General features: G+C 34.1%; 2 protein-coding genes across 3 annotated transcripts in view; one reads left to right on the top strand and one right to left on the bottom strand.

The window, feature by feature from the left end:
* Positions 1-6,918: 6,918 nt before the first annotated feature.
* Positions 6,919-10,222, top strand: LOC109102044. Its single transcript, XM_019115371.2, has 5 exons — positions 6,919-7,194; positions 7,483-7,824; positions 8,124-8,240; positions 8,481-8,524; positions 9,666-10,222. The coding sequence occupies exons 1-5, from the start codon at positions 6,936-6,938 to the stop codon at positions 9,825-9,827; spliced, it is 924 nt and encodes a 307-aa protein (XP_018970916.2). The 5' UTR covers positions 6,919-6,935; the 3' UTR covers positions 9,828-10,222.
* Positions 10,223-14,525: 4,303 nt separating this feature from the next.
* Positions 14,526-23,693, bottom strand: part of LOC109087054 (fibroblast growth factor receptor-like 1) — a 32,108-nt gene continuing 22,940 nt past the window's right edge. Inside the window, exons 3-6 of one of the 2 annotated variants that reach the window (XM_042770091.1) lie at positions 20,839-20,931; positions 20,379-20,657; positions 19,033-19,386; positions 14,526-17,143 (exon numbers count right to left, since the gene is read on the bottom strand). In XM_042770091.1, coding sequence (XP_042626025.1) covers positions 16,764-17,143; positions 19,033-19,386; positions 20,379-20,657; positions 20,839-20,931 — 1,106 coding nt within the window. In that variant the 3' untranslated portion in view covers positions 14,526-16,763. The remainder of the gene's footprint in view (positions 17,144-19,032; positions 19,387-20,378; positions 20,658-20,838; positions 20,932-23,693) is intronic. The other variant, XM_042770090.1, reaches the window with a different exon arrangement.

The raw sequence follows: 23,693 nt of genomic DNA, 5'->3' as shown, positions 1-23,693 counted from the left end.
GAATAAATTCCATCCATGGCTACATCAGATGCTGAGTGTAAAAAGCACTTAATAAAAAGTATTTGTGCCTAAATCTTATCAGCAAATATGACATTGATTTTGGAGAGTTGTTAGTTGTTAGTCCCCTTCTCTTTCCAGTGTATTGTTTCAATAAGATGCATGTTTAATTTACCTAAAATCAAAAGTAATCTTTCAAATGCATTTTGACTTTAAAGAACAATGACATTTATTTCTTATACTCGTCCTGTTACCCAGCTCGCTACATATTTACTATTAGCAATGAATTTCAGCTTACTGTCCTTTGGAAATTGTATACACACACACACACACACACACACACACACACACACACACACACACACACACACACACACAAACACACACACACACATATATATACATATTTAGAGATATAGCCCTTGTGACGACTAGTTTCCATAGATAGATAAAATAACAGACTCACTGTAAGTACGTAGACTGGATTTAAACTAGAATTAAATAATTAAATTTGCCAATGAGACTTTTAAAATATAGTGGATGATAAATTAATGGACAGGACCAAGAGTAGCAATGAATAACTTAATGTTGTAATAATCTCAGTGGAATATTCACAATAAAATAATCTGATAGATATTTATTCAACTCACTAAGAAGCAGCACGAAATAAGAAATAAGAAAATTAACAGTAATTGGTTAAATACAATTTTGTTGTTGGAGCTGAACAAAACAGAACACCCTGCCTAGTTTGGCAGCACAAACTAATCAAAATGAGATTTAAAGCATTGTTAAAAGTATAGATTCTTCTTTAATAAAGACAGCAAAATCATCTTACCTGAGCACTTGACTGCCCTCTCACTTGGTTGTCTTGTCCAGAACAACCTGTAAAAATAGATGCATTACAAAAATAAGCATTTTCAAAGATAAATGCAATAAGAAAACAAAACACTACCAGACTCCGTTGATATACTCAGACACCGTTCACACATACTTCTCTTGACTATGAAAGCCACAAGAGCAAAAGCAAGAACTCCACAAAGCCCTAAAGTACATGCCAACCCAAGCACTGCTGGACAGAGCCTTTCTTCTGAAATGTATGCACAATAAATGTTTCTAGATTTAGTATGAACACATAAGAGTTTGGTATTCTAAATACTTATGTCACAAAAGTTATTAAATGGAAGCAATGCATGTTTACCATTCTTCACTTGTTTCACAGCATTTTTATTGACATTCTACGGAGTCATTTAGATGATTAAACTAAACTTTTTGACCTACAATCATTCAAAGGGTTTAAAAAATTAAGGAATCTGGATATATTTTAGAAGTATTGTTTTAGAAATGCATAAATATTCTTTATTTTAAAATTTACAGATAAATGATAACCACATAAAAGGATAAATAAAATGTATAATTAACTCATTATAACACAAACATTATTTTTGAATTAGGACTGACAGTCATGCCTGAAATTGTCAGATTGGAGCTGCTGCCCAATCTCTTTGCCCTGAATCATTTTGAATTCATTGTAAAATATGGGATCTTGCAATTTATAAAATGCTGATATGACATGAGGTTGTTGTCCAGTAATTTGCTTATACTAAAAATGAATAACACTACAGAGTCACAGAGTTGCCAAGTGCCACAGTTATGACTTTATTTGTCTGCTGAACACGAGGATGTGCAGTACTTGAGAAAACAGCACAACAATCATTTAAAATGAATATTTAAAAAGTGATATTTTAAATAAAACAAATTTAAATAAAACATGACTTATGCAAAATACAAAGAACATTAACAAATGTCTAAGGAATCATTATAAAAATAATATAATTTTTATTTTTATTTATTTGCATTTTTTTGCTGTCCATTTACTTTATCAAAATGGAAACAGTTTTATTGCAAAGCAGGAGTTCCTTATATGCTTCCTGGACTAACCACACAATCACTCAGACAATAGCCATTGGTTGAGATACTAAAAAAAAAAAAAAAGTTATCTTCTAAACTATAAAACAAAGGTCTGTCAAATTTTGTTTTAGTTCAAAAGTTCAAAACAAAGAACAAAATCATATTTGGTGTAAAAATAATGAAATATAATTTACATTAAGAAGGGGTGAGCCAGTGGCTCAACTTACCCCAGGACTTTTGGCTCAAATTACCCAGCTCCTACCAATTTAACAAACTTGTATCATCCAGCAGTTTAGAGCTAACATCATGCTAACATTATAGCCTCATATTATAATAAATAAAAATCACTTTGAACAGTAAACAGTAAAAAAACCCAGTTTTTTTTTAACCTAAATGTAATTACCAAGTATTCCATGGGCCCCTCTCCATCACAGGGTGAGTATAATGCTTTAATCTTCAAATATGTGGGACCATATCACCAATTTTGTTTAAGGTTGTCTAGAAACAAGGGGTAGCTCAACTCCCCCCGCTCTCCCCTACTCACTAAAAACAGGTCTGACTATTCTCCTATCATATATAACTGTGGTGTTCTGCAAAACAACAAGCTTTAAATGCTTTTGTTCTTACAGCTGAAATTTTGCTCACTTAATGTAAAATCTGTTATCTTAAAAGTAAATACTAACTACTAAAACAAAATACTCATACTACATCAACATTGTCAATATATCATAAACATTGTCAAATATCATACATTTTGTAGGTTTACATCAAAAAATCTGTTTAACTTTAAATAGGCTAGTGATTATTTTGGGAGAAACAGTAGGGAGGGCATTTTCCTCCATTATACCCTACTAGGACTTAATTGGGACTAGGGTTGGGAACCGAGAACCGGTTCTTATTCAGAACCGCTTCTGTTTTTTGAAAAGAACCGGTACCGTAAGAAATTTCTAAGTTTCGGTTTCAAAAACGGTTCCGGTGCAACACGTGATCAAGCCCTGTGAGCAGCCTTGCGCTGGTGTTCTAACGATTCGGCGTTTCCCGTAAAGGATGTCACAACAACCAAATAACACAAACGTCACCCGCCTCTTTAATTACTGAGCACATTTTTTCTAATGACGCACACTCCACAGACACGCGCGCCACGTCATGTCTTTAACTGCCGAATACATGTTTCCTACGACTGTACTGCACTCGCGCCTTTGATAACTGTGCACGTCGTTTTGTCTGACTGTACATGTACCGGCAGCGTGCAGCAACTGCCACAAAATTACATTATATTTGTCCCATATTGTCATTAATATACATACTGACTTTAACTTGGACCACTAAATAAATAGACTGCTATTGTTAGATTATTTAGTGTACAGGTCTAGGGCTGTGACGGTGGCAGATTTTTACCACCGCGGTGGTAATGGACCAACAACCGCCGGTGGCGCGGTGAAAAAAAGCATGTGCTTCAAAGGACATTTGTGTCTACACAGGACATTTGAACTCTGTGTCAGTAACTCATAAATAGAAAGAGTCAGTTTACTGTCGGGGATTTCTCATGTCGTGTCGTGTCCGTCGTGCCGCATCCAGTGTAGAATCACTGATTATAATGAGGCCTACTTTGTCGCGCTGCGCTGCTCGCGTTCGGCAGACAGGGTGTATTTAACTTTCTTATTTAGGCTACTTTCTTGTTTAACTGCATTATTTCTATGATATTTATTTTAGTGTTCAGGCTGCGTATTCACTGACAGAAGTGCTAAAGTAAACACGAGCTGACAAGTTAAATCAGGTGCGTTAGATGAGTGAGACAGTGCTGGACTGCTCCAGGACAGTTTTGAAAATCATTTCAAAAACATGTTCTTAAATGTGACTCATATAAAATATATTGCATGCATGCAACAGTTTTAAGGCAACTTTATTTCGCGCTTTGATATGAAAGGATAAAGGCTACAGCGCGCCAGTGCCTTTGTGCGTGCAATTGAAGAGCACGCGCTGTCAGCACAGTCGCCCTCGCTTGACTCGCGCCTGGCGCTGAAGTGGAGCGCGCGTCTGAAACGTCTCCAGTTCTGCGACTGAATAAATTCAGCTCATGTCAAGAGAAAAAATGACAGAATATATTATATATATATATATATATATATATATATAATATATATCTATATATATATATATATTATATATATATATAGATCAGTTTACTGTTATATATATATGTATATATAACATATATGCTATATATATATATATATATATATATTATAATATATGTGTAAAATAGGGGCTTTATGGAGTGTGTGTATATATGGTTATAAGTATAACAGTTTATATTTCATTAATTTAGGGAAATGAACAAGTGTCTTAGCCCTCAAGGGACTATTTGGCCAACCGTATTCCTGCTTGAAAAGCAAAATGTTATTGATAGTGTAAAAAACATCAACATTGAAGCACATGCTGATTGATGGACTTGCAAAACACTCAAAACATTACTCAACATTACTTACTACCTTCCAGCAACACTACATTCAATGAAGGTAAAATAGTAAAAAAAACATTAATAAAATAATAGTTTATTTAAATGGAATCGGAACCAGAAAATTTGTATAGGCTACTGTAATATATATGTTGAATTTTGACATTGACAACCTTTAAATTAAGTTGACAGTAAGTAATAAACAGTATTGAGCATTGAGTTTTTGAGTATTGTGCATTTTTCCTTACCACTATTTAATAGTTGTTTAATGATTTTAATGGAATTGGAACCGGAACCGTTAGGCGGAACCGGAACCGGAACCGGATCCGGAAAATGTCTAACGATTCCCAACCCTATTTGGGACACAGCAATATTCCTGCCATTAATCATGTTTTTATAAGGAAGAAGTTCAGGTATTTCCAGCCTTGTTCTTCCACTACTTTCCTCTATGTCCTGTATTCCGATTCTTTCCATTTCTTTTGTCATGTCATTTCTCTCCATTATTAACTGGAATGTTCACAAAATGTATCCTTATAAAATGAAATACTTTTACATTTAATGTGTCCTATTCTGGTCATGATGGTCTCACAGATTTTATTATTATTATTATTATTATTTGCAATAAGTAGCTATAGATGCCTTCCTTTTAATTCTCGGCCCCACTATTGTTAGATTTTTGGCAATAAATATAGATGCCTTCCTTTTAATTCTCGATCTTACACTGTTGTTAGACACAGAGATAATGTTAAATAACATAAACTGACGGTTTACATACTGTGTTAGCGCAGTATACTGTACATTTGCCATCATCAGCAGGCTATAAGCAGCTTTCTCCACATTTTTCCATTATTTGTTGTCTCGCATTATAAAACCTCAAATAAACGCAAACGCTGTTTTCCCTATGATGCTTAACAAGTGGTTTACCACAGACACATTTCTCCTGGAGAACACGGATTATAAGAGCACGAGTGACGTTATCATAGAATTGATAAGATTGCGCATGTGCGTAAAGGTGAGGTTGCCATCTTTGATGTGTAGAAATACAGGATAGGAAAAGGGATATATGGATGATGCCCGGGCTCGATTTCCGCGGTACTGATCAGTTAAACCCGCTTTTTGGTTGCCATGTAAGCTTATACCTTCTTTTCACCACTTGCATTTTCTCCCTGTGCTGTGGTGCTAATTTCTCCGCTTTGATGTCCCACCTCTTCCTGTTGTTTTGTTATTTGTTTGTTAGTTTGGGCCTTTGGGTCTCCACAACAGCTAAACCACTTTCTTTTAAATTCAGTTTTGTACCTTGGATCCAGAGTTTTCGTAGTAAGTTTTCCTCTAGCTTACTGCCTTAGTAAGTTCATCCTGCAAGCCTGCAACACAACCCAAGCACATGCACAGAGTCCCAAACCATTGGCTAGTGACTATAATGAGCTGACCCAGATAGACAGAGCCTGGAGGACTTCTTGTTTTTATTTAGGCTCAACGACTTTTACAATATTTCTTGAATCAAAGTTTCAAGAAAGGTTTTTTTTTAAACCTCTGGCCAGTTGTCTTTACTAGATGCAGTAAATATTTATGTATATTTAATGTAATTGATCCTTTTGTGTATTTGTGACTGTTAGAGCAGACTGGTAAAAGTCTTAATTTTACAATGTGATCTTCAAACATTACATCTTGTAAAGTTTTTTTTTTTTTTATTATTTTTTTTTTTTTAAACAAAATATTTTACCTTTTCGCTGGTGTACTTTTTAAATTGAATAAAAGTTTGCAAATTGTATATCAAACTGTTTTTTGGTGGTTGCTGTTCACTATATATATATATATATATATATACACACACACACACACACCACACACACACACACACACCACACACACACACACACACACACACACACACACACACACACACACACACACACACACACACACACACACACACACACACACACATATATATTTCAACATACTGAGATGGTTCTTTGAGATTATATCCTGACTGTCCTACAAACAGCAGTAATGTTCACAAGAAAAGGTTACAGGAAGTATGTGATGTCACAAAAAGTCAATACAGAGGTGTACAGTATAATCTTGCAGTAGTTTATCAAGCTAGCTGATCATTCACAGACTGCCGAGATGATGATGATTATGTGGATATCTGTCATGCTTCTAAGTGAAACGTGTAAGTGCAATACATATACTGTATCTAAATGCATTTCTTTAATAATTATCTTAAATGGTAACTCACCTCCAATTTTCTATTTCCATTTTATTTCTATCTTTCTCTATTATTTACATGTTATTTCATCCCTTTAGAGAACTTTTATCACATAATCATTTTGAACAAATGATTGATATAAATTTAATGAGGGCTGTATTCTTCTGTCTACTGCAATAATTTTAATCAAAGAATGTATTACCTTAAACTAATGATTTTCTTATTTACTCTTTTTTTCTCCCCCTCTCCCTACAGACCCAACACATTCTAATCTAATTCATCAACAACAACCAGATACGATAATCACAGGTTCTCTACAATGTCACTCTGCACAACTTCACACTCCGTTGCTTTATTCTGATGGATCACAGTGATCCAATTACTTGGTACAAGCAAACTTCTGGACACCAACCACAAGCTGTTGCAATGGTGCAGAAATTAGCCAAAACTCCTCATTTCTTTGACAACTTTGAATCCTCACGCTTTAGCATTGATACAGACACAGAAAAATGTAATTTAAAGATTTCAAATGTCACTTCATCGGATGAAGCAATGTATTACTGTGGCTGGAGAAAGTATGAAACTTACTTTGCTGGAGGCACATATTTGGCCTTTGAAGGTTTGTGTTTTATCCTTGAGAAGTAAATTTATTGAAGATTTAAAAAATGTAGTCTACTTGTTAAAATTTCTTACGACATTATTTTTACATTGAAGGGGGAAAAAAAATCCCCAGTAAATGAATGCATTTGAAAACTGGAATTCTATGAACGTAATTATTTGTTACATATGATTATTTGCAAAAGTATAGTCCACATTATTTTATATTCTAAAATAAGACCTTTGCTTAAACGTGTATTTTATATTTCAGATATAGTCCTCTGCATAAAATGTCTCCATGTCTGTTTAGGGGAACATAACCACCGATATGAATCCAAGGTGTCTGTTCTTCAGCATCCCGTATCAGAGTCTGTGCAGTCTGGAGATACAGTGACCCTGCGGTGCTCTGTGCTGTATGAACACAGCACCACAAATATCAGCATGTTCTGGTTCAGATCTGATTCAGGACAATCCGTTCCAGAAATCCTTTACACTCATAATCATTCTAATCAGTGTGAGCCTGATTCTACACGGAATTGCACATTCAAACTGTCCAAAAATATTAGCAGCCAAATGGACACTGGCACTTACTACTGCGCTGTAGTCACCTGCAGAAAAATTCTGTTTGGGAATGGAACAAAAATAAATATGGGTAAGTGCCTTATTATTTTCTTCTTAGGTCTTAATATTTTGTAGGCAACTAAAATAAGTTTTTAAATATTTCTGTATGCATTTTTAATGGAGAAAACATCTTTGTTGTATAAAACAGACAATACAGAGCCTCTATATGCATATTCAGTAAATATTGGAAATGTTTTCATTTTAATTAATGTATAATGTAAGATTCATGTAAGTCTTTTCTATGTTTAATATGAATCATGAATGTACATCTCTGCAACCGACACTTTACATTAACATACGCACAATTTGTTTTATCTTACTGTCCTGCAGTAAAGCCAGTGGATCCTCTCGTGATTATCTTGGGTGTGTTATTGGGCATTTGTGTGGTTGTGATCACTGCTCAAGCTATTTTAAGTTTTAAAAAGGAAAGATACTACAACAGCAAAGGTGAGCTTTTTGAATAAATTTGTCTACTTAAAAAAGGGCTTAATTTAATGGGCATAAATGAAAATCACTCTCTTTGTGGGTAATGTAAATGAGATTAAAATGACTAGTTAAACACACTTGCAAAATGTTTTAAGAATGTTTCTGCCTGATCTGAATTATTAAAATCTATGTGGTAATATATAGCTTTTTTAGTTACCTGAAAGGCTTCCATTACAACAGTTTTTATTTTCTTTCAACCAGAAAAAAGTCTACAAGACACTGAAAAAGAGCATCCCTCCAGTCAGGTGTGTTTCATAAATTAATTTCAATTCATAGTGTATTTTTCCAATTTCAAAAGTTCTGGTTTTCATGGCAGTATTAATAAAGAACTTTAAAGAAGTGCTCAAACCATTTCATTTATAATCTGCAAAGGAGCAGAAAAGTATGTTCAAGTACTTTATCTAATGTCAAAGAACTTTACATACACGCAAGTTTACAAATGACCTTTTTCACAAAATCTGTAAATTTACTGTTGCTTGGATGTGGTAAAAACCCCACAGACGTAGCAAAATCATTTGCCTTCTCTTCTGTTACTGGCCATATTTCTAACATTGAAACCTTGAGGTTACGCATAAAATTATGACTTCAGAATCATCCATTCATGTGAAAATCATCTGAGAATTAAACAAATGTAACCTGGCTCAGAAAAAGAAATCTTTGTGGGAGTTTACTTGGGAATTCAGGGATAATACAAGACCTCTTCAAATTACAAATGGTTGCAGGGCTGTGCAGAGACATTTGGAGGGGCAGGTCCTCAAAGTATAAAAAGGGCACATGGAACATAGCTTTTAATAGGGCTGTGTTATAACTCCTTGCTGGTATGTGTATTGAAACAGATGCTTCTGTATTGATACAACAACAAATGCCGTGAAGCAGGTTTGAAAAAGAGACACAGAACAGAAAAGACCATTTTAAGTTTAAATGTTAAAGAATTGTTTTTTTTTTTTTTTTGCACCTCTTAATCTCTCTGGATTAACTCTTAATAAACTCTGGAATTAGAAACTGAATTATTTTATTGATATTATTATTATTGAGTGTACAGGAATATACAAAAAAATAAAAATAAAATAAAAAATTGCCTTGACAAAAGGGCACTTTGGGCCTCAAGGGGAAAAAGGAATCATATTTTGTGAGCAAAACAGGTACTATTGGAATTAGCACCCCAAAATTATAAAGAAACAAGTATTGGAATTAATTTAACAAATATGATGCAGGGCAGTGTAATTTCTTATTATTTAATTATTAAACTTTATTTTTCAATCCGTATTTTCTATTTTTAAGTGTACATTTAATATTAAATTATATTAAATAATAATATAAAAAGATTTTTATTTTTTATTTTTCTTTTAATTGTGTCTTTCTGTCTATCATGTGTTAATCTCATAGGACCATGATGCAGTGACGCTGAGTTATGCTGCTTTGCATTTTAAGGAGGGAAACAACAAAAGAGTGCGAAGGAAAGGGCAAACACCTCAAGACAGTGTGTACAGCCAAATCAACAACCCCAGTGTGACTGACCATACTGTGACTGAGTACAGAAGGGTGTAGAATCTATTAGACAGCAAATTTAACTACACTTGCTTTGTATATTGATTCTTGTGATTTATTTACTAACTGTGTCTTTCTGCAAATTCCATTACTGCATCTAATTTTGTAACAAAATTGTGTACATACAACATTTTTGAATTTATACAATTGTGATTACAGAAGAAAAAAAATTATTCCCCCACCATCCCACCCCCACAAATTTCATTTAGCATACACTTTTAAATGGAACATAATGTCATAACACATTTATTCAAATTGTAGATTCGACTGAACAAACAATGTTGTATTGTCAAAGCATATACAGTGCTTACACAAATATGTTTTATTAAAGAAATATTTTTATTTTTTTGACCAAGATGTTTCATTCTCTAATGATCTTCATTATTGGGCGTCACTGTCCCCTCAGGGTTTGATCCTGATTAGCTCAAAAGCTGGATCTATGACTCTGTTTAAAAAAAAGATAAAAAAATTAAAAATAAATATATATATAAAAAAGAAAGAAAGAAGAAGAAAAAAAGGTTAGTACCGAACCATATATATATATATATATATTTGATTTTTATGAAGTTTTATGAAGTTTTTGTTCCTAGCAATTGGAAAACTTTGTATTTATATAATGTCTTTTGATTGCACAAACAGCAATTTGAAAAGCACAAAACAATTACTTTACCTTTGAATCAGACACTTCAATATGGACAGGTATGTGTCTTCTATGACGCTGGCTAGGGATGGAAGAAACTGGACATAAAGCTATAAAAAAGATATAAATAATTTTTTAAACACTGATTAAGGATTGCCTTTCTAAATAATATAAATCAACAACAACAAAAAATCATTATTGCAAATATGATATATATTTTATATAATGTTGCTGTTCATACAATATTTGTCAAAATATGGTCAATTTACAGATATAATATTTGAGGTTATAGGAATGCAGTATAGCAAAACAGACCCTTTTGTTGTTTAATCCTGATGCAGAGAAATATGATCCACACAGCACATATTCCAATAATGTTGCACTGAAAGATGACAACTGCTTTAAGATAATCTCTGTCTGTTGGATCTACAGCTGAAAAACAAACAGAACAGTGCAATTGTTTAATATTAATTTTATGACTTAAAATCACTCTTACAACATGCCCACCAAAGAGCTTAAGAAATTTGAATGTATCTAATTTTGTTTTCATGGGAATAAACTGACAAGTTCAGTAATACAAACACAGCCAATTTAATGTCAGCAATTATTTTTGTTTAAAATTGGGACATAATTTCATTTTAGCTCAAAAGACAAGAAAACAAACAAACAATCACCTGCAGAGTTAAAGGATGATACATTTAAAAAAAAAAACCATTTCCAAACTCAATATCAAAGCAAATCTCCACTCCTCAGTAACAGACTGCCTCGTCCCAGTTACTAATGTTAATGATACTAAGATAAATTATTTTCTTTGACCTGCTGATACTGAAGCGTTTGTTCAAATACCCTTTATGAAAAATGGGATCAACAACTGCTCCTGCCTTAACTAGCAAATGGCTGCTGGTCCTTGATTTGCTTGTACCAAAACATGTCATACATGCTGTAGTTTTCTGCGAAAAAGCACTGCAGAGTCACGTTGGCACCAGGGTCAACTGGGATAACAGAGTCAGGCTGATGGAGAACTGTGCAGTGAGTAAAATCTGAAACAAACAAACACTTTAAAAAACAAGCCACTGATTAAAATGCATTGAAGTATTTTTTTTCAGGTTTAAAAGTGTATGCTGTCCAACTGAAATATTTTGGCAGGCTAAAATGTCATCACACATATTAAGATAAAGTACCACAAATGCCTGGATAATCTTGACAATCATCATTTGTAGCACGGCAATAGTTTTGAGACAGTATAATGCATGCCTTTGCTGCTGTGGGCTTCCTGTTCTCACAGACCTTTCACCAGGCCTTGGTCATTAGTCAAGGTGTGATGGAGGTGGTAAAGTGAAACCACAAGTTTCCACTGTACACATCTGTTGCTATTTTTTTATTTTTATTTATTCTTTAAGTCTGAAGATCCTAAATCTAAAATGAGAACGGTACAACAGTTGAAAAAAAAAGTTGATCATTTATTATTACTGCTAACAAGGTTTCTTTACCATCTAGCCTGGGACTGCATATGAATTTTATCTATTAATTTAAAATTAAAGTGAGCCCAGTTGCCTCACTGAAAATAAACAAAGGCTGACATACCACCACCACATATTAAAACATAATCTTAGTATAAAAAATTCTTGCAAGTGATATTTTTAAGAATGGTGTGAAAAATTGTATATATAATTTATTCTGTAACTGTGATATGAGCACATACTGCATATGTTAACATGTCTGTCATGTCTGTGGCAGCTTTGAGGTCAACCATTTTTTTCAACCGTTTTTAATTTAGTGAGTTTTGCTGCCCCCATAAGGTGAGCTCTGAGATTGCAGGTAACGACAACCCTTGGTTAACCTGTGGCAGGGTCACCAAACTCGGTCCTGGAGGGTTCAATTTAGCTCCAACCCTAATTAAACACACCTGAACCAGCTAATAGGTCTTACAAGGTACACTAGAAACTTCCAGGCTGGTGTGTTGAGGAAAGTTGGAGCTAAACTCTGCAGGACACCAGCCCTCCAGGACCAAGTTTGATGACCCCCGATTTATTTTGTTACCCCTACCAGTACAAAAACATGATCATTTCAGTAAGAACACATAACATTTAAGTTTAAACAGCTTTGAATAGACCTGTTTAATTGCAAATTAATATGAACATCATTAATACATTAAACTTTGCGTTGGCCTAGATGAATTCAAATTTTCAGATGCACATAAAAAAAGATCAACACACAAGAAAACAAACCTACATCACATCAAAGATTACTTCACACAAAAGTTGAAAAAAAAAAATGCTATGTTTTGTACTTTTGACATCAACCAGTTTCTTTGAAGTACATACTTCTCATGTAAGTAACCACATATATTATATATATCTGGAAACCAAAAAAGTTTAATCTGTTTATTATAAAACTATACATTACAGATAGACTTAATGAAAATTGAGAGAGAGAGAGAGGGGGAAAAAAGCAGAATATATCACCAATTTTAGCATATGTTTATGATGAGGTCTCCTCTTTTTTTAACGTTTCACAGCAGAGTACACACACTCAATGGGTTTCACTTCTGACTGTTCCTCACACTCCCTTTTCTCACTGGAAGAGTATTGTGTGTCATTTGGAACCTGCAAGTAAACAGTAAATCTGTTCAGTAGTATGAGGCTTGAATATAATACAAAAAGAAATGAAACATTTGTGAATTATGAACAGATATAATGTATTTATTATAATAGATATTCACAAATGTTTCATATGAAATAGAGAACTGCTTGTATTTCTTCTTGTATATTTCATATTCATCAATCACATCGAGATCTTTGAAAACAAAAATTGTAAATAATAAAAAAGTTTGCATGTGCTAAAATTTTTACCAGGTCATCTGATTGCTCAGCCTCAGTTGCGGTTCCACTACACCAAACAGCAATATAATTATCTTTAAAAAAGAACAGAAAAAAAAGCATATGATAATTATTGCTATTTTTTATTTTAATAATGACATTTATTTTGTAGTGGTGATAAAATAAAGTTACATACTGTAAAAGTTCTGGCACGAGTCTCTGTATCTTGTCATGCAAATAAAGTAGATATTTACAGCGAAAGAAAGCAGTAATGCATTACAGAGAATTACGATGATAGGAATGTAAATGTTTCCATTGCAATAACCTAAGACATAAAAAAATGTATGTGATTAAAATGATGAAAATAGTTTCATACTTGCAAAAATAATCATATTAAATTGAAAGTTATCACAAAGATAGATGGAAAATAATAACTGCTTGAGTAAAAGGGTTTCAAATAAAACACATCCCCAACCTGTCTCACATGTCCCAGCATCTGAAACAGAACATAGGTTTGTCAAGATAGATAGATTTTTATATAAATACTTCTAGAATTAAATTTTTCCTTACCAGAGCTGGTGACCTGAGAGCCTAAAAAGAAAACATATTTTCTTCATAAGCAAGTTATTTCTCATACACAGAATGTTTCAGCCCACTTATAAAAACATTTGTAATATATAAAGTATAAATAGTGCCTTTATATGCGATATGTAGTGCTTATATAATACAAATATTATATACTGAGCCACTGGTCTGAGAGCCATCTATCAGTCCAAGCGTAACAATATTATGTTCTAAATGTATAATGTACCATGAATAAATCTTTACTTTGTTTTCCTTTTGGTCTAAAGCATTATAAGATGATACTTACAAACAAAGCTCAAAAGTAGAAGAACATAGAAAAGTCTCATATTAAAGATGCGTAGATGTCCAAATGTAAGTCAAAACTTGAAACCCCATCCTTTTTCCACTCTAGACGAAAAGTTTCATAGCATCACATGACTATTAGCTGTATCAGACCAAAATAAACATTTATGGAAATCTAATATTAATACTAATAATGCATTTAAAAAAAAAAAAAAAAAATATGATACCAATAACATGCTACTGCTCAACGTGCTAAACATAACCCTAAAGTTTTATAAGTGAAAGGCATGTTTTTAATGGTCATTTTGTAAAAGGACACATCAAACCCACAAAAAGGAGGAGTGTTCTCTGTGATGACCTATTAAATCTTAGCATGAGGTGCATTTTATTTTTATCTATACAAGAGCAAGATCAAGGTCAAACCCATGTAGCACAGCACAAAAAGACCACAAACAAACAAACAAATATAGAATAGATATAAATAGAAACTATTCAAGAATCAATATAGCTTTTATTGTTTGCTCTAAATAAAAATGAAATGCTCATTCATCTGTCTCAGATGTTTTCTGTTTATTCTTATACTATCATTTATTAACAGTATTTTTAATTTTTTTCTGTTAATCCTGCCTGAAATACCATAATCACCATTAAAAAAGTATATGTTTAAGCCAATTCAAAGAAGCACTTGAGACACCATCAATGCTAGTCTCTCTTGAAATGCAATGGGAAGCATCTTATTAGCACTTCTAATTTTTAGTATATAGACAAATTGTTGAGGTGTGGTTGTTAAACCTCTGACAAAGGCAGCATAATTTTACCTACTATATTCAGAAAGCCACAGAAGAAATACAAGCTGTTCCTGTTGAATGCTTTCAAGATGAAAAGCTTGAAAACATGCAGGATATTGATCTACATGTATCTCTCTACACACACACACACACACACACACACACACACACACACACACACACACACACACACACACACACACTTTACTTGCAAGACCTATGAACTGACAGAAATTATGAATAATCAGCTATAGTTAAAGTCACATTAAAGATGCCTATAGCTTTACATCTCAAATTGAAATTTACATGACTTTAGTTCTGAGCTCAGAGACCGTTTTAGACGGATGTTGATTTATAAAACATTTTTGGGGAAGTATTAATATTACTACAAGGCACTATTATTGCACATTGAGTGGTACCACTAATTATGGCCTCTAGATGGCAGCCTAGCTTTTTCTTGTCTATTTTACTGTACAATTGGCTTGGCAGGTACTGACAGTCCCTCAGTTCACACAACTGATTCATCACATTTAAACAGTCTAAACGTTTTTCTTTTAAAAGTTCAAATGTCCAGTGCTCAGTCAGTGCTCGCCTCTTGGGAGTTTGGTGTTACAGGAGAGTTTTTCTTTCCTTTGTCATCCACAGGGAACACAGAGGAAACAGCCTTAAGAACTCTAGCCCCCTCTTTGTAACCCTCTCCGAATATTAATACCCATCAAATCCTGCTGGGAATATTTCCCTCCTTTCCTGGTGTCGAAAAGAATAACTTGATTTTCTTATTGCATTCCTCAGCCTGCTGAACTAACAGTGGTCTGAGGCCATATTAGGGAGGGTGAGGAGCGTCAACTTTCAATTCCCATTGAAAATACGCACGCTTCTGGGGTCAAACTGTAAACACATAGGGAAAAATAAAAAATTATTTATTTCTTACAAAAATATTATTAAAACACACTTAAATGAGCACCAAAGTAAAAATCGGAGCATGCAGTATCTCAAATAAACATGTTGTCACATTTACAGATTTTAACGAGATTTGTATATCGGCTCACAGGAGGTTTATAAAGACCTGCTGACTAGTTTTTGTTGGAGTCTAAAAATATATTATCATCAAACAGAAATGCCATGTTTACAGATCATCTGTAATTTGAAATGATACACAATGTGTTTGAAATAAAAGTTTCCTTGACTGTAATTAGCAAACAGTGAGACTGCACTGACATAGATAATGTTACATAATACTGCAATCATCAGAAAGTAGAGCTGAATACATACATACATACACACAAAGCACCTTTTAATGGCAATACAACAGAAGCCCTTACCCCCTTTCCATTTAGTTATCCGTCTATTTTCCCTGACATTTCCTTGCATCATTTCTTCACATATAAAGTTGCAAAACAAAAACAAACAAACAAGTAAAAGAAAACACCACATCTTTGCTAATTTCTTGACATTAATGTTCAGAACACATTGTAAACAGGGCAACCAGTATGTTTAACACACATCATCACAGTTTCTCCAAATATAAAATATCTCTGCTCTACTTCCTGTGTAATGCTTGGCTTTTGAATAGCAGAAAGGTCCAAGTATTGTTCTTGGACTGTTAGCACTTGCTCAGGTTGCCTTTATTCAGTGTTATTTGTTTTTGCACTCAGAAGAATTGAGGTCCACTGCAGCTCTACTGAGTGTGAGACATTGTCCTTGACCTGAGACATTTCAAGGTAAATGGGCTCCATCAGAACAGTATGGTTGTGGTCCTCAAGTGGTGGCCCTTAGCTCATGAGAACTGAGGCAGCAGCATGGGTAACCTGATGGTAACCTGCTAACACTGGTAATGGAAATGCTGGTGTACTTTTCCCTCCATGTGTGCATGGGAGTGTGTGTGGGTGTGCATGTCTGTGTAGACCTTGGTATAAATCTTTGGTGGACCGCTGAGAGCTGGGGGCCCCATTCCCATTAGTCTCTGGTTGGGCAGGTCAGGGTTGGTGCCGTTGGATGAGCTGGGCTCCTTGTCTGGAATGTGGTGGTCTCGATAGGTCATCGGTCGGGGAGGCAAAGCACTCTGGTGTCTGCGGCTGTGGCACAACCAGAGCACGATGGCTCCTACTATGAGCAGGGCAGCAGCTGGGATCCCAATAATAAGTGGCCAGGGAAGACCGGGGCTGATGTGGCGGAGAATGATGTCCTTATCCTTCTTGGGATCTGCAAACAAATAGAGGCATTTATTCACTGCTACACAAAAAAGTTACATTTCAGGTAAAAATGGCAGCTTTGGTTGACGTAACTATATCATAAGAATATGGTAGCAACATTTTCGTTTTTACAAATTGAACTAATATATATATAACCTACTAAAGAACAAAAATCTGTTTTATACCTTTTAAAATATTGATAAACTCCAAAGTTCAACAAAGTTCATCACAAGTTGCATTTCCACAAGCTGAGGTAAACACTATATATATATATATATATATATATATATATATATATATATAATATATATATATATATATATATATATAAATGATATATATATATATATATATAGTACAGGTCAAAAGTTTGGAAAACATTACTATTTTTAATGTTTTTGAAAAAAAGTCTCTTCTGGTCATCAAGCCTGCATTTATTTGATCAAAAATACAGAAAAAAAAATGTAATATTGTGATATGTTATTACAATTTAAAATAATTGTTTTTAAATTTATTATACTTTAAATTATAAATTTATTTCTGTGATGCAAAGCTGAATTTTTAGGATCATTATCACATGATCCTTTAGAAATCATTCTAATATGATGATTCATTATCAAAGTTGGAAACAGTTCTGCTGCTTAAATATTTTTTCAGAACATGTGATACTTTTTTTAGGATACTTTGATGAATAAAAAGTAAAAAAAAAAAAAAAAAAAAAAAAAAAAAGAAGCTATGTGTTTTAAAATATAAATATTTTGTAAAACAATATACACTACTGGCCAGTAATTTGGGGTCAGTCATTTTTTTTTTCTTCTTTCTTTTTTTTTTTTTTTAAATAAAATCAATACTTTTATTCAGCAAGGATGAGTTGAATTGATAAAAAGTGATAGTAAAGAAAATATATTATTAGAATGTTTTTTTTTATTTTGAATAAATGCAGTTCTTTTGAACCTTTTATTCATCAAATATATTAGACAGCAGAACTGTTTCCAACACTCATAATAAATCAGAAATATTAGAATGATTTCTAAATGATCATGTGATAGACTGGATGTTACATGTGACACTGAAGGCTGGAGTAATGATGCTGAAAATTCAGCTTTGCATCACAGGAATAATTGTATTTTTTTTAAGTATATTCAAATAGAAAACTATTATTTTAAGTTGTAATAATATTTCACAATATTACTGTTTTTTCTGTATTTTTGATCAAATAAATGCAGGCTTTGATGAGAAGAAGAGACTTCTTTCCTTATATATGTATATACAAAAATATCCAAACTTATAAACACAACAGCAAACACACACAAACACACACACACACACACACACACACACACACACACACACACACACATACATATATGCATACACACAAACACACACATAATTATTATTATTATTAATAACTAATAATTCTATTCGTTTTTGTACCTTTTTCCTTGAGAGTGAAGGCACATAATGTCATACAAAAACATGACACTAAAATAATGCAATAATCATTTATCTAGCAACATAAGACGTAACGTTAATGTGCATAAATGATGAAGAAAAAACAAATAAGAAACTGTTATTTTAATGAAAAGCCATCAAATGTGAATTGTCACACAGGGAATTCCAGGAATCTCAATTTTGTAATTTTCTTTTTACTGTAAATTAAAAGATGACTTGTTCTTTCTCATTTCTAAAAACTGTAAATTATTTACAATAATGTACTGTAAATTTACTTAAATTGACTTTTTCAAAGAATATAGTAAGGGAACTTACAGTGAACCAATTAGCAGGTTTTTACTGTAGCATTTTTAGTCTTTTATCATTAATATTATGATAATTTTTACAGTGAATTTTAGTGCTGTAAAGAGAACTAGATTTGAGTGGCGAATTACAGGAGCTGACCTGAGAGAACGGTGAGGTAGGCGCTGCGAGAGTTGTAGCCCATGGTATTAGCCCCTAGACAGATGTACATTCCAGCATCCTCGTCACGTGCCTTGACGATGGCCAGCTTGTTGAGGTAGGAACCGTCAGGTCTGGACCACACGTCCCCAGTGGGCAGCACAACAAAGTGCTGGCCTCCTACCTCCAGTGTGGAGTTATAGCGCCCCTCTGTGCCCGGGTCAACTCGCTTCAGCCACTGTATTACTGGCTTCACATCACTGTGGACCTTACACTGGAAGGAAGCTGTTCCACCAAACTCCACAGTTGTGTTGACAGGATGGGTACCTGTCAGAATGGGTTTGGAGTTGGTACGCTCTGTGGAGAAAACAGACTGAAACTTAAAGCAGTGTGAATATTTTGTCTAAATGAGATTACCTATGCACATCACATTTGTAAGTGATTATGGTGTAATTGTAAGCAGAAACAGTGAGTGGAACCATGGCATACTGGAAACTTATTAAGCTGAGATGCTAATATATGACATAAGTCTGACCCGCAACATTTCCTGATTAATTTATTCATATTCTACCAACCCTTTTCTTTCATCTCCAAACTATCCATATCAATAATAGTAGCAAAACATTTTAGAATGTGAACTATATATTTGTATAAGATTTAAAATAGTATTTATTATTGATTATATATAATTTTTAACATTTTGAATTATGTATAATTTGAATATAAATATATATCAACAGATAAATTCAAATGTATATTATATATATAATTTCATTTTATTCAATTAATATAATACTGAATTAAGTGGCAAACAGACTCTAAGAAATATAGTGTAAATATTTTTAAAGAAAAAACATTTCACAAAAAATATAGATATATAAAATTATATATAAATATATAAAATATTTCTATATATATATATATATATATATATATAAGCCACATGTAAATAATCACGAATATACTTGCATTGGATAACAATATATCAATATCAATTATTAAAATGACAATTATTATAAATTATTATTATTGTTGTTTACATTTAATTACTAAAAATAATGCAAACCACAAACATTTGTTTGTTAGGTTAAAAATTATATATATATATATATATATATATATATATATATATATATATATATATATATATATATATATATATATGTTATTTAAACTCCAATTTGTTAATATTATTATAATCTATATAAATATGTAAATAAATAAATTTTAATATTCAACTAATTGTGATTTAATTTTTCTACAAATAATAAAAAATACAAAATTTTTAATTATATATTATTAACAAATGTATTCCATTGCTAAACATCCACTTTGGGTTCCAAACTCACCAATTACATCCACTTTGTAGGTGGCATTGATATGGCCAGCTGCATTGGAGACGAGACAGGTGTATTTGGCACTGTCCTGAGGCTGCAGGTTCTTCAGAGTCAGCGTCCACTGTGGGCGTTTACTTTGGTGAGGGCTGGGCAGCCTGCTCTGGTCTCTCCACCATGAAATGACCGGTGTTGGATTGCCACTGGACAGACACTTGAGACGCACCGAGCTGCCAACGGGCTGCTCTAGCACACGCCTGCGCATCTTTGTGGGCTGAGTGAAGCGTGGCTTCACTGCGGAGGAAATAAAACATTTACAGCATGAGGTTACAGCTGGATGACAAAACATATTCTGTTAGGTAGTAACACAACAGTGATGAATTGAAGCTCTTTTAGGATGCGGCCCCGTTCTGATGACCTCATGCACTGAGTAACGTAGAGTGAAAGATGAGGAGGGTATGTATCAGATGCGTACCCCATGGCTCTCCGGTAGGGTCCTTCAGGGTGAGATCTGCGTTAGGTTCTGCTTCATCTGGCTGAGGCTGGTTCTGAGTCACAGCTGCATCGTCTGAAAGACACAAATAATGATTCATGAGAAATATTTGCTGTTAAGATATTCATCACGCTTCACTTCAGTGTTCAACATATGCAGATCCAAATAATCAATAGGAATTGTGGAGGAAAGCGATTTTTAGAAATGAATCATTGTGCATTTCTACCTAACTGTAACATCAAAATATACAGTGGCCCTTAAAGTATTCAGACACTTAAGCCTAGTATAAAAAAATGCATGAATATTTTCACATTGGATAACAAAATATCAAAAGAGTGAACTCAGCGAAACTTTAATACAAAAATGACTTGCTGACAAAAGATTTCAGGCAAATCTCTGCTACTCAGTGAGCAATTTAAATGTCAGCTTGTTTCAGTGTTAATGGATTAAATTCAGTATGAAAATGCTTAATTTTTAAAGCAAAGTGAAACCACTAAAACTTGTTTAAGCACCCCAGCCTAACTTGTCAATTTAAAAATCCTCATGATTTCAGGCATACTTTAAAAGATAGTTTACATATTGGTCCATAAATCAGTGGTCAGATGTTTCTCTAGCAATATGAGCTCTTTCATCTTCATACCGACTATTGATGTCTGCAAATGGTGTCATGTAAAGCATGTTGAATAAGCGGGTCAATGCAAAGGCCAACACTTGGCGAGATTTATATTGTAGTGCTTTGAGAGCTAACAGAACCTCTCTTTGCCGAAAAACGACAGATTTCACTTGGAGATCAGTGGTGTGTGAAGGATTTGGTGTTTTGTTTCGGAACCGGTGACATTTCAGAACTCCATGGGAACAATAACCAGGCTGAACCGACAAATTATTTTAGATGGGATTGTGCGCTGGGGGTGAACAAACACTGCTATATTGTTTCTTCTCTCCGGTTTCCACATTGTTTAAGACACAACACCTTGTTGACTTAACCCTGGACAGGAAACCAATTAACTGACTTTAACCTAAACTGTGCAGACAGAGCTGAGAGCCCTGCTTTGTTTGGGATGAATTTCTCTGACTTGGCTCACAGGAATGCACAGAGAACCATCTCACTTCCCTGAATGCACAGCAGACCGATCATCGGCAAACACACAAGTGTGTACATGAACCCAGCACAACATCTTGATGTACACAAAATTACTTATTCTGAGCAATCCCAAATCAACAAGCCATGAATCAACACTGGCAACAAATGGTTCTCACATGGGTAGGTGATGAAACTACTTAATAAAATGCCTTATGAATACTTTCCTTATGAATACTTTCCATCCCCAGTGGTTGGTACGGCTAGTACCTCACTTAGAAAGAAAAAGTGAAACCAAACATTTTACAAGGTTGCTGTTCTCTCTTCCATGATGCAGAGGTTAAAGCCCATAGCAGTGTCAATATGATTTTGGTACCAATATAAACATTTGGATACCATATACAGTACACTGCTTGGTGGTATAGTAAAATGTTTAAGTAAAATAAGCAATAAATTGCAAAAAAAAAGATCTTCTAGGTGGTACCACTGGTTAGTAGATTTTTTTTTTTAAATGTTATGCTAACACCACTACCACCAACATTTGATAGTTTATTTGAAGTATAAAATTTATCCAACAATGTATTTTTTATTTATATATATTTCACTTACAACTTTAAACACACTTGACTAAAATGATTATCATGGTCTTAAAAATCTTTTGATATAAAGGAAAGCTTTTAAAGTTGGTAATGGCTCTTCAGCTAGGAACGCCTTCAAACTCCCTGTCTCTCTTTCTATAGTTGTTGCTGTCCTGAGGCTGTGTGTGTAGCTGCTGTGGAGTAAGCACTGCACCTTTGTCCCTGCTAATCCTCATATGCTGAGCTCAGGCCTTGCATATTCAACACAGACAACCAGGCCAACGCAAGCAGAAGTGCTTTGACCGGCCTTCAGTCCATTGTTACCTTTGGCCCTGGGGTGTAGGAGCAAAAGTAAGCCATTGCTACTCTATTCAGCAGCAGCAGAGTGGAATCAGTGGAGCTTTATATGGGCTAAAGTAGTCTTACTGAGAGCCCGACCCCAAACTCCCTGTTCTCTGGTCTGTGAAGGGCGAGTTCTTTAAACAGGTGTCTAAAAAGACAGGTTCTTTCCGACAGAGCATTCTTTGGCTTTATGGGTATTACTGTGCATGGTTCTCATGGAGTCATTTCACAGTTCACACATAACTCTCAGTGATGTTTTTGCGCCATTAGGACAGGAAAATAGCAGAAAAGGAGCCCTGAAGCTCTGGAGGACAGGGGGCTCCTTTTCCATTGCAGCCACATAGAGATACATTTAAAGAGGGGGCTGCCTTGAGAAGTAGGGTTTGGTACAGAGAGGTCCACATGCAACCCCGCAGCTTGGCTTACAAATGATCTTCATGTGGACTGAGTGTTAATAAGGCTCACATGTTATTTTTTTCCAACCTGGACGGAAAGCAGCGCCTTCAAAAAGGTTCATTCTCCATTCATACCTGTGTGAGCAAATATACATTCCTGTAGATCTGTCATGGAGAGCTCCACATGCTTGGAAAAAAATCAAAGCAAAACAAACATGGAATAGAAGGCGGGCTGAAACGTTTCTACTGATTTTCAGCGACATCTAAATAAAATAAACATCAAAGGAAAAAAGGTCTTGTTACCTTTTTTTTCTATCACAGATGTAATGAAGATTGAAGATCCTGGAGAAACTTACTGAGACGTTTGGCTGAGAGTGATGCTGTGTTTTTAAGGTAATAACCTATCACTAACTAAAACCATGTCTGTTCCAGTAAATCAAAGGA

Source organism: Cyprinus carpio, chromosome A14 (genome assembly GCF_018340385.1).
Source record: "Cyprinus carpio isolate SPL01 chromosome A14, ASM1834038v1, whole genome shotgun sequence".
Taxonomy (NCBI): domain Eukaryota; kingdom Metazoa; phylum Chordata; class Actinopteri; order Cypriniformes; family Cyprinidae; genus Cyprinus; species Cyprinus carpio.
The sequence above is the reverse complement of the archived record's forward strand: the minus strand, read 5'-3'. Positions and strand labels throughout refer to the sequence as shown.